The sequence below is a fragment of the Uranotaenia lowii genome, chromosome 2, assembly GCF_029784155.1.
Source record: "Uranotaenia lowii strain MFRU-FL chromosome 2, ASM2978415v1, whole genome shotgun sequence".
Taxonomy (NCBI): Eukaryota; Metazoa; Arthropoda; class Insecta; order Diptera; family Culicidae; genus Uranotaenia; species Uranotaenia lowii.
In genome coordinates, this window is record NC_073692.1 from 249,825,998 (window position 1) to 249,838,600 (window position 12,603).

A 12,603-nucleotide genomic window follows, 5' to 3' on the forward strand; every position below is an offset into this window, starting at 1 on the left:
ATAGCATTGGTAAATACTTTCTATAGTAGTATTTCATGGATAATAAAATTTCATATTCCTTGCAATTCCTCATTTAATTTCAACGGTTAATTCAAGAGTCAGCATGGAACGCGGTTAGAAATTACAGTCCTGTGATTTTAAACCAACCTGTTAAAAAAAGTGTTCTCTTAAAAATAAATGTTTTGTGATTTTTTTTCGACCTGTAAAATTACGGCAAATGTCCTGCTCCTTTTTGTTACAGGATATTTGCCGTAATTTTACAGCAATTGATTTTGATGTGTAGGAAACGAAAAAGCCCTACAAAAACAGACACTTTTTAAATTAAGGTCCGCAAGAGTCCTATCGGTTCATCTTCAATAAACGACATACTTGTTGACAACGAAACGACCAAGTGAAAAAATACCCAATTTTTCTGATTTGCTGAAAAAGGAATGTTGGAAGTTGTAGAATGTTACTAATTTGATATGTTCACTATTTTTACTACTATAATCTTTCCCGTAATTTTTTTAAAATTAAATTTTGTGTTTTTTTTTGGAATAAGCTGAATAAACAATACAGGAATATGAATATTAAAATGAAATATATGCCTCTAAAATTGTGTCTCCGAGAGCTCCTATGACTAAAAATGTAAACGACGCTGAATCACAGCAATCGAAAGATTTTTTTTAATTCAACAACATTATAAGCTAAGTTCAGATACCGGTATTTCGATAGCAAGTTGTGGCAACTTACTATTTTTATCAGTAAGCGTTTTCAATCGAAAACTCTCACTGAAGAAGATAGTAAGTTGCTATCGAAATGCCGATATCTGAATTTTTCTTGTACTGTGGTTAAATTAAAAGGAATTTTTCGATTGCTTTGATTCAGTAGAATTATTCACATAAGTATGTACGATGCAATATTATATCACCAATGATCTAAATTTATGTCAATAACGATGCTACGCTTTTGTGCGTCCTACTTGACGTAAATTTACATCACTGATGATGTAATATTATGTCGAATGTGCTATTCAATTATAGCCGGAAATTTTATGTCTTCAAGCGTTTCTGTATTTTCCAGTGTAATTTTATGTCAAAAGTGATGCTTCTTTTTTGTGCATCCTTTTTGACATAAATTTACACCAAAAAATTAATAGTGTGTAGAGTGGAAAAAAGCTGTAGCACAATTCAAAAAATCAAAAATAAAACATATTAAAGATAAAATGATGGAACTATCTAGTACCATAGATCCACGCAATGTAAAAGAAAACTGGAAACTAATTAAGCGACTAAAACTGAGTCCTGTTGAGAACCCCAAAAATAATCCCATATTAAATAACAAAGACACAGCTGAAAAATTCCTTACAAAAAACTTTGGAGTACAAGAAACTAAACAACGTCTTTCGCCTGATATAAATACTCGACAAAGAATAATAACTTTTGAGTCCTGGAAGGCAATTATCAATAAGAAATCTATTAGATCAGCACCAGGAATAGACTCCATAAATTATGGTATGCTTAAAAGTATGGATCTTAATACTGTTTCAAAAATAATAGATTTATTGAACGAAATGTGGCTTAATGGAAACTTACAAGATCATTTAAAAGAAATTAAGATTATACCAGTACTAAAACCAAACAAACCTCCGGAACAGATTGAATCGAGTAGACCTATTGCTCTTCTTTCAACTATCACCAAGACTATAAATGCAGCGGTTCTTGAAGATGTTAACCTTACCTGTTCAAATAACAATATTCTACCTGATTTCTCATTTGGATTCCGTAAAGGCATGTCAACGGAACATTGTGTGACTTTTGCAACAAACTTTATAATGTCATCCAGAAGAGAAGGATTTGTAACAATTGGAGTATTTTTTGATTTCTCAAATGCATTTAATAGTGTAAATGTAGATAAACTGAGAATCATAATGCTGAATTATGGATTCCGAAAAGATACCATAACGTGGATCTTCAATTTTCTTATAAATAGAAAAATGATCATCTGCACAGATCAAGGAAAAGTAGAACACATAACAAGCTGCGGAGTTCCACAAGGTGATGTTCTTTCGCCTATCCTTTTCAATATCTACACTTCTTCTCTTCACAATACAAACCTCGACCGGGACACCATAACTCTTCAGTTTGCGGACGATTTCCTGAAAATTGTAAGAGCAAAAACTTTAGAAAAGGCTGTTAAAAAAATGCAACTGGAAATAAACGATTTCACAGCAAAAGCTGAGGAGCTTGGATTGATACTAAATTGTTCAAAAACAAAGGCTATGCTCTTCAAAGATTCAAACAAAACTCTCGCTCTTTCTCTTGGAGGCGAAATATTAGAAACGGTTAAAAACTACAAATATTTAGGTATCACTCTGGACCAAACACTAAGATACGGCTTACATGTAAAAAATTTAAAAAATACATTTATGGACAGGATGAACATGTTAAAAATTATTGGAGGAATAAAATATGGAGGTACACCAAAAGTCATGGTAATGTACCACAAAGCACTCTTCGGAAACTATCTGAACTATGGTGCCATCCTTTACGGAAATGCTGCAAAAAAATATAGTGACATGTTGGAGACTACCAACCGACAAGGACTTCGGGTAGCAACGGGTTGCACAAAAACAACTCCCATTAACACATTGGCAGTGCTGAGTGGGGAAGGACCTCTAACGTTGAAACGCGAATTTATTACAAAAAAGAGAATTGCTTTTCACATTTACAGGAACGATTTGATTGCTCAACAATTACAGTCTTTGAACCTGAATCAACTGAAACAAGAAAGGCAGTACTCATTCATTGAAAGAGTATACATAAAAAACGTCAACACATTCCAAAAACTTTATGTTCAGACTAAATCTTGTAGCATATTCAATTTTACGGTTAATGAACAAATAATAGGGTCAACTCAAAAAAAGAAATTAACATCTCCTATAGTTCTAAAAAAACTCACTCAAGAAATGATTCAAACAAATTATTGCATGTACGAACAATGGTATACGGATGCTTCCAAATCTGGCTCAAATTGCGGACTTGGTATTTACGATGCCTCCACAGACGAAAGCATAAGCCTAGCTTTAGCGCACGAAGTGAGCATTGCTTCTGCAGAGCTACTGGCAATACGAGTTGCATTAGAACACGTACAAGTGAACGATTCGCGAAGAATTGTTATTTTCACAGACTCCCAAGCGGCATGCAAAATTTTAAAAAGGGATCGAAAGAACAAAACGTTCGATAAAGTAACTCACGACATTTGTTCTCTAGCAACACAAAATCGTGCAACTATACAATGGTTACCTTCTCATGTTGGAATCAGAGGAAATGAAAATGCTGACCAACTAGCGAAACTCGGACTCGAAAGTTCAGCAATCCTAGAAAACAAACTTCGATTAGATGATGCGATTCGATACTATAAAAAGACACTTATAGACGATACAAACAAGTGGTATAAGGATTTGGCAGCAATCAATCAAAAAGGATTGAAATTTTATAAATTCCAAGAGAATTTTAATTCCAAACCGTGGTACTGGAGTTCTGAAATGAATAACAGACAAATTCGAACAGCAAATCGACTTCTAAGCGGACATGACTACTCACCATACTACCTGGGACTCATGCACATTCGAGATTCAAAAACTTGCGAATTATGTACAGAAAATTTTACGACCGAACATGCACTGTTTCACTGTATACAATACAATCATATTCGTAACCACTACGACTGGGAAAGTTGTAATAATCTATTCGATCTGATAAAAAACTTCGATGAATCAAGAATCAAGGAAGTCATAAGCTTCCTAGAAAAAGCAAGATTTTCAATTTAATGAAAAATCGCTCGTATTAGACACACTGTGTCTTCGAATAATCAAATAGATTCGACCTGATTCGACATCCCGGTAAATTTGAATCGGCAGAGAGGAAACTCAAATCGCCAGAGGGATCGTAACGATCTCTCTGGCGATTTTGCATCATCACATCGTTAGAGAGGAACACACCATACGCGTGCCTTGGGTGAGTGCCACGAATTAAGCTAAGACACGCCCTCCAGAGAAACACACGAACACAATCCGAATCGTGTTTGTATGTTTCCCTCCGAGACGCGTGTTCGCCTGCCTGAGAAGTCGACAGCTACGATTGAAAGCACACACGGGACACGGGGATAAAATGCGACCACACCGTACGAGTGTACGATTCAAACTGATTTCGCATGTACGCATTCGTATTTGTTGCCTCTAGGTATCTCGGCAGGACAAACCGAATGAAAATATATTTGCGTTCTTGGAGTGTCGCCGAAGTTAACCGTTTTATTCTAAGTTCGGTGACTCAACTCTCAATTTTTTGCATGCTCTGTCGATTTCTGAGAGGACGCGCTTACTGGGATATACTCGTGCAGTGGTTATATAGAGTATAACACTCTAGGCCAATATCATCAAATCCATACATACATACATACAAATTTCCCCTCCAGCTGGTCGGCAACAGAAAGCTGATCAGCAGCAGCGAGCTAGTTTGACCGATGGCGCATCCGATTCACACATTTCATTATGCATTTACTCACCAATTTACCGCTACACTAGATATTTCACTTATTAAGCAGCCACTACGCCGAGAAAATTGAAAATTTTCCATAGTATTTGCATCAGAAACATTTGGGCGTATGTGCAAGTTGAACGAATCAAAGGACGAAAGAAAAGAGACGAATGAAACAAATTTCCCCTCCAAACGACGAATGTGATGAACGATTTATGTTTGAATATGTCGTATGTTCCTATATGATTAAAAAATAGCTCTAAAAATTGCAAAAAATTAAATTTATAATGTGGAATATCTGACACAATTAGTTTCCATGAATATTGCGTATTTTTTGAAGGGTTATCGGCGAAGGAATGAAAATAGGATTTGAAAAACACTCTTCAAATTTCAGAAGCGTTTTTCTCGGTTCGGTGTTTCTGTTCATTCGACGTAATGAAAGCTCACGCGAGAATTGTTCATCGTCGCTGATTGGCAAGGTTGCCAATCACCAGCGCGAAAACTTCGGATTTCAACTGCATTGACAATATGTAACAACGCTTCAAGTTTTCACAAGTTTTCCATTCATATATTGCGGTTACTGGGAAAATTTCTAATCGCGCGACGGTAGCCTTCCGTGCGGTAGGCTAACCGGAGCAGTAAACACAGTTAAAAAATTCATTCTTACTCACTAATTTCATTGAAAAGTTAAGAAGTAAATTCTTGAATCAATCTTCAAATCATTATTTTGCAAGAGAGGACAAAACATGAAGTCATCGGAATGAAATATTATTATTTTTAGTATTCATTGAGATTGAATTAATTACGAGCGTTAAAATCCCAGACAAAACAAAAAAACAATCTACATTATTGAAAACACATTTTTCCATAGCCTAAGAATTAACTAATTTGGCATGACGAAGATTTTTGATGCGATAAATGCGTCTTTGATACTTTATATGCTGGTCGAATTCAATTATGTTGTCGTTAAAATGTAACAAATCGTATATGAGAAGTTAAAAAAAGGAGTTGTGTACGGTGAATAGTCTATTATAGGAAATAATACCATTCGCATCGCAAAAAATTGGACTGCGCACTCATAACTGCGAAATTTGTGCGATCTGTCAAATCAGTATAAAATCTGACGGTTTTCTACACGCTAACCGCTTTTCAGTTAAACTTTATACGGATAACTCCGACTGCAAAACATAGCACGAAATCCAACATTCAATGAATGATCGCTACCGTGTCGTCGAACTCTAAACTTATTTAAACAACTACAGGTTTTCATTTTTTTTTCGTGAATTTGTCAGCTGGTTGACCCCATCGCAAACAGGTTTTTTTATTATTCATTTTTCCGTGATTTTGACTGCTGATTGACCAAGTTCAAGGCAAACACAATTTTTTGTTTTGTAAACAATAGATAATCCGATAATAATATTTGGTATACATGTTTGTTTGACAACTTTTTATTAAATCATCTTTCAATGTTTTCCGCTTGTTCATCCGATTTAATTTCAGTCGATAAATAATCCTTATGTAGAACAATGCTCATTTTTTTCTTGAATACTGTAATTTTTTTTTACAGTGGTACCCTACGGGAGCCCAAATCAGCTATCGCAGAAATAGAAAAAAAGAGTGGATCAGCAATATCTCCATACCATGCCTTGTAATCTTAGAAAAAATACCGTGCCTTGCCGCAATTTGTGGTTAGTTTGGTTTGTTATTTTTGGTTTAGTCCGAATTTATATGAATTTATAAAAAAGGCTTTGTAAATCAAATCAAAGCTCACGAACTCAAAATTGTCCACTGTGGTAGCGTTTTTAAAAAGTGAATGATTTTTATTCACGAATCCATGAAATTGAATTAAATCCTGATGTTGATGATTGGAATCCTTTCGTGTATGTGTAAATTGTTCGAATTTACTATGCTCTTATAAGCGTGTAGGAAATTGTGACATTTCCAACAAAAAGCCAACAGCGTTTGAAATTGTTGGTATATTTTTTATTCGTAAATACAAGAATTAACGATTTAAATGATGTTTAGAAAAGAAATTCTTCGGGAAACGACTTTAGTGTTGTAATTTATGTTATTTCGCAAACTAGAAAACTAATCTTTGAAGAGCATGAAAGGCAATTCGCTGAAATAAAAAAATGGAAACTGCAAAATCAAAATTGTTTATCCAAACCATCGTGGATTTAAAAGATGAATTCGAAGAGGTACGAAGCAAAAAAAAACGAGCGACTTTCTCTGTAATTACCAAGTAATTATTTTTACAGAAGTACGAACGTGCATTTCGATTGTACGAGGATGTGGTTTCCGGCACTAACGAGAAGGATCTACACGAAATGTTGACGACTAGCGTCGGAAAAGAAAAGTCCCAGGAAGATATTACACTTGCGTTGATGTATGCTATTTTGACCGATCCAAGTGTTGCTACGAAAGCCTACAGTGATCTAACTATATTGAGCCACGATGGATTTGCCTTTGTTACAACCAACTTAGCTATGCTCGCTGCAGAAAAGTATCAAAGACTTAATGATACTCCCCGCAAGCAACTACTCTGGTTTCTCAGGGAACTTATCAAGAACCAAGTTCTGAATGTGGACAATTTGGTTTGGAACATTCTGAGGCAAGCCTGTGGGGGAGATATAAGTGCTAAAAATGTCACTCTGATTGAAGGACTTCTAGATATTTTTATCGAGTACAGATCTTGGCTAGAAAAAGATCAATTTTTGGTCGGAACTGTGGTGTACACATTTTTGCGGTACGTAACATAACACGTATTGTCGTCAGTGTATCGATCAGCATAATTTATTAGATCTATCGTGAAACATATTTCTGCTACTAATTCCTATATTTATTTTATGTTATTTTACAGATTACTGGAAGATCATCACAGTCCCCAGTTTGCGCACTTGCACAATAAAGAAGTTACTTTTATTACAAGTTTAATTAGGGAGCGGTTCACAGATGTTATGCCTCTTGGAAGAGAATTCGTCCGACTTTTGCAAAATGTTGCACGAATTCCCGAAGTAGAAGCTCTTTGGAAAACTATACTTTACAATCCAAAGTCTCTATGTCCGACATTTAATGGTGTGTTGCAGCTCATGCAAATAAAAACCAGCCGTAGATTCTTGAGATGCCGATTAACTCCGGATGTAGAGCGGAAGCTTCATTTTTTGATAAGTAACGTTAAATTTGGGAATCAAAAACGGTAACTACTATTTAGCTCGTTTTAGAAGCATGCTCTTAATTCAATTTTGTTTATATAGCTATCAGGACTGGTTCCAAGAAAAATATTTCACCACTCCAGAGTCCCAGAGTCTGCGCTCCGACTTGATTCGATTCATCATTAGCGCAATACATCCAACGAACGATATGCTTTGTTCCGATATAATTCCACGCTGGGCTGTTATAGGTTGGCTTCTAACATCTTGTACGAATGCTGTAGCCCAAGCGAACGCAAAGCTTTCACTATTCTATGATTGGTTGTTCTTCGACCCCCTAAAGGACAATATCATGAACATTGAACCAGGAATTTTAGTAATGTATCATTCCATAAAAAATCATCCTCTGGTGAGCTGTACCCTGCTAGATTTCTTGTGCAGGATAATGAAAAATTTTTACCCCAAATGTGAAGAGTTGGTTCGTGCCGGTATATACAATTCTCTACGGATCATTCTTGAGAAACAGGTGAGCCGTTTTGCTAAACTTGTTCTAGAGCTCTTTTCGGCTTGAACTAAACTACTAAATTTGAGACATTAGCTTGAAAAATATTACTATATTACTGTTCTGTAGATGTTTTTTAATGCAACTTATATTTACAAGCACGCATATCACTTATCTATATGATTTGCCTTCGTAGGTGATACCGAACCTCGTACCTTTACTGGAGTCTACTAAACTAGATCGCGAGCTCAAAACTATGCTGCGCGAAAATTTCCGTGAATTTTTTTCAAACACAAGTAGTTCTTCCAATTTGGTTTCTCCCCTGAAAATGCTGCCTTCGGAAGAAGAAAACCAATTCATCAATGGTAAGTATTTTCCAATTTGGAGGGAAAGTTTTTTTTTTTCTCCGGGAAATTGACCGAACTTTTATAACAATATGTGTGAAGTACTGTGTACTGTGCTAATATTATTCATGTTACGTTCCAAAACAGCGAGTTATAGCGAGGATAACTGGAGCACTAATAACGAGCAAATAAATTGCACCACCATTGGTGATGAGCCAAAATTTAGCGATGAAGAGGATGAAACAAAAACAGCAGCTGGTTTCAAAGATGATCATTCTGACGACGACGATCTGCCATTGTCTAAGGTTAAACCAAGGTCTGTTACATGTCTTATCCAAAATTATATTCTCATATTTCGTTTCAGGTTATCAAACTCGAAAAGCCATTAGTGCAATCAATTCCGGATGAGTTATCTCAGGTATTGGATTCATTTAATGAGTCTAAGAAAACTGAAGATTTTGAGCTGGTTATATCTGGCATGAATACGGTGACCCTAAATGCTGAACAAGAAGCTTACGTACTCGACCGTATAGTAACAACATTGAAGCAAACTTTGGCAAACAGATCAGTGTTCCCAGAATCAAAATCTGATGAAAGCCTTTCTGAAAGTGTTAGCAATCCTATTTTTCATATGTTTAAACTTTTGTATCAGTCTGAAGAGAAAAGCAAAAATCAAGTTGGAAGTTTGCTAGTCACCACTAGTCAACAAATTCCCAGCACTGGATACCTTTTGTTACATTTTTTGAAAGTTCATGCCAAGCTCCAAGCTCGAAGAAAGGAAAACTCAGCAGCTTCTTTCAAAGCAAGCGTTTATAAACATTATTGCATGTTGATTGATTCTAACTTGGAAGATCAGCTAAAACAAGATTTAGATGTTCTAGAAAAAAACAGCTCGCAGATGTTTTTTTGGCTACTACCGGATATCTATAAGGAATTCAAAAACATCATGCTCAACAATACTGAAATTTTGGCACTGGTCATTGGTGCTATAGACGCCACGAACTTACGAGACATTATTTTCAACGTTGCGCAAGGAAAACTGAATATGTTTAGCAGTGATGACATTATCGACGTAGTACGCGAAAGTCTTGAATACGAAACATTTGAACAATTCTGTTTCTGGCAACTTCTACAAGCACATGACGTTCCGTTTGAATCGTTTCAGGTAATGTATTATTAATGCTTCTGTCTTAGTCATAAACAACAATTGCACGTTAATATATATATTTTTATTGAGACCCTATGAGGGTTATTGACTCAAACATTCAAACAGCAAAAATTAGGTGAAGAAGATGGCGTATTTTTCACATGTTTTTCAAAATTTATTTTCGTCTGTTCTGTTTCTAAAAGTTTCAACAGCTAATTTCCGCTGACTGAATGTTTGAGCCAATACCCCTCACAGGGTCTGATAAAAAAGAGAAATATAGGCGAGGCCAAACATCGAACTTGGTTACATTTGACATACTCATATAAGGTACACCGGGGCAAGTGCAAACGATCAACTTTCCTCTATTACAAAAAAATTAAAAAATATTTCTTCTTCTAGAAGTTGTTGTTTATGCCCAAACAAACAATCTGACATAGATAAACACTTTTAATTATTCACTAAAAACACAGCACTGTTTGATTACACACGAATTCAAGTATGTACTAGACATGAAAAGTATGTTTTTGTTTTGCTTTTTTGGCTACCAAAAAGGGCATTCAAATCCGATTCTTCGTGGAAAGGTGAGTGTTTGGCGAGTGAAAGCAGAAAATTTATGATAAATTTTCAGTACACCCTGAAAATTATGAAAATAATATTCACTGCTGTCAACCCACACTGCGGGGCAAGTGCAAACGACACTACCGGGGTAAGTGCAAACGCACCTTTAAGCCATGTAACATCAGACATTGATAAAAAAAAATCATTTCAAAAAGGGTTTAGCATTATATTAGAGTGGTCTGAAGGGGTATCCAAAGTGTTGTATCTGAAGCGGGTATTCGAAATTCCGTAATGCCTTGGCAAATGAAGGTCTTTTGCTTCAAACAGCAGTCAGCAAAACTGGAAAAAGTTTTTAGAAAAAGTAATTAATATTGCAGAAAACAGCAAATATATCAAAAAAAGTTGATAAAACATACCAGAACATGTATTAAATTCGTTTTAGTAACAATACACTGACGCATCTTTGAATAAGTTTGGTAAAAGTATTGCGTTTGCACTTGCCCCCATAAACGGGGTAAGTGCAAATTTAGAAACTTTTTCACAAAAGTGCCGTTGCTTTTTACCAACATTTTTAAATTTTGCAATTTCAACGAGAATTTGTTGAGAACGATTTTAGTGATGCAATGAACGATAATTGATAATTTTTGAAGATTTTCATATTTTTCTAGTACATGTGAATGTTGAACTATGGTGAAAACCGTTTGCACTTGCCCCGGTGTACCTTATCCAAATGTGTATATCAAACGTATTCATTCTCACAAAACTGAAAACTGGTGCAGTACATGAGAAATAAGTGCAAATTCTGCCGTATCAGAAAAAAATCATTAATTCTTTTTCGCTATTGAAAAGCTTATAACATTTAAAGCATAATAAATACGCATTTCATCGTTTACAGGATATCATACCAGAGCTGGATTCCTCACAACATGCCGAAGCTCTCACGTACATATTATTATTATTGAAGAACGAAAAGCCTTCCACAGATTTAGTGAAATGTTTGTTAAGTCGAGATTCCAAAAACAAAGCTGACGCATTTGTTATCTCCGTGCTTCGGTAAGGAAATCTTCAGACGTTTATTTATTTTTTTTTTTTCGATAACAAATTTATTCTGTGACATAGTTGCTGGTGCGAAGAGTACGAAGGCAAATTGTCAGAAATAATAGCGAATCTCTTAACGTCTAAGTACCCATCAAGCTCTCCGAACAAACGCAAGCGACCCCTAAAATCATCTCCATTGCAAAACTGCACACCTTCGTCGGAACAAGTTAGTGGATCACCTAGCACAATATATTTGCGTTAGATTCATAATTTTTTTTTTCCACAGATTTTGCATCATTTGGAACACTTCCGCCGAAGCTGTAGGCACGGGAATGGAACAGGAACTGGGCTTTACGTACAAAACGAGATGCAGAGATCTCTTCAACAAGCTTTTTCTCACAGCACTGATAGTCAGAAGGTATGTTTTTCTCTACTTTTCCCCGGGTTTTCATCCTTTGGAATGGTTCATCCCATTCATTATGGGCTTCAACTGGACCGCAACTTTTTTTAATGCCAAATGTATAACGTTGCCCGATGTTTCTTTCTACACTTCCTTCGTTGCATTTGTATTGTTTTATTCATCACTCAGTAATTGTATTCTCAATCTGTAGTAGGTAAATTTTGTTTTAAATTTCAGAAACATTTTGCCGATTTGTTTGCCTTAGCTGCAGAAGATGAAACAACCGCAACAGTGGGACGTAGGAGTACCAGCAGTCGGGGACGTAAACCTCCGGCTAGCAAAAAAGATTCTGCATCGTCCAACAGCAATTCAAAAAAGAATCAGGATAATTCGTTCGCAAGCGATGATTCTACTGATGTAAGTATATTTTATTGATTTTCGTGGTAGAATTGAGAACATCTAGTGGTTTTTCGAATTAAGCAAATCGATCGTCAACCAGCTCACTCAATTTTCACTTATTTTTTTCTACAGGAAGATTGGTCTAAACAAAAATATGGAAAACGTCGTAAAAAAACATTCAGCGATTCTGATTGACATTTCGTAAAGTACACGCCGAACCGACTTAAAGCGACGATAAATATCTTTGTTTCTACAGTTTTTATTCTGTTCTCATTTACAACACACTTTACGATGTAAGTTCTTTGTAAATATGTCTTATTATACACCAACAAAAGGGAGAGAATTGTAATAAAAGTTTGGAAATAACTCGAGCCATAGGTTTCATGTTCCGAAACAGTCATGCATGGGACCATTCAAATATTACGTAACGCTTTAAGGGGGGAGGGGGTATAGCAGCTTGTTACGCTTTGTCGATTTTGCTTAGAAATTCTGTGACGAATGTGTTACTTAGAGGAGAAGGGGTGGGGGAGGGGGGGTTGCGCTACGTTG

At 35.8% G+C, this 12,603-nt stretch overlaps 1 protein-coding gene across 1 annotated transcript; it reads left to right on the forward strand.

The window, feature by feature from the left end:
• The first annotated feature begins 6,448 nt into the window (after positions 1 to 6,448).
• On the forward strand, positions 6,449 to 12,420 carry LOC129744662 (integrator complex subunit 3 homolog). Its single transcript, XM_055737298.1, has 12 exons — positions 6,449 to 6,715; positions 6,776 to 7,263; positions 7,378 to 7,713; positions 7,772 to 8,192; positions 8,365 to 8,533; positions 8,660 to 8,817; positions 8,877 to 9,677; positions 11,113 to 11,270; positions 11,337 to 11,481; positions 11,542 to 11,673; positions 11,893 to 12,072; positions 12,187 to 12,420. Exons 1-12 carry the CDS (start codon positions 6,650 to 6,652, stop codon positions 12,247 to 12,249), a joined length of 3,117 nt encoding a protein of 1,038 aa, XP_055593273.1. The 5' UTR covers positions 6,449 to 6,649; the 3' UTR covers positions 12,250 to 12,420.
• The last annotated feature ends 183 nt before the right edge of the window (positions 12,421 to 12,603 follow it).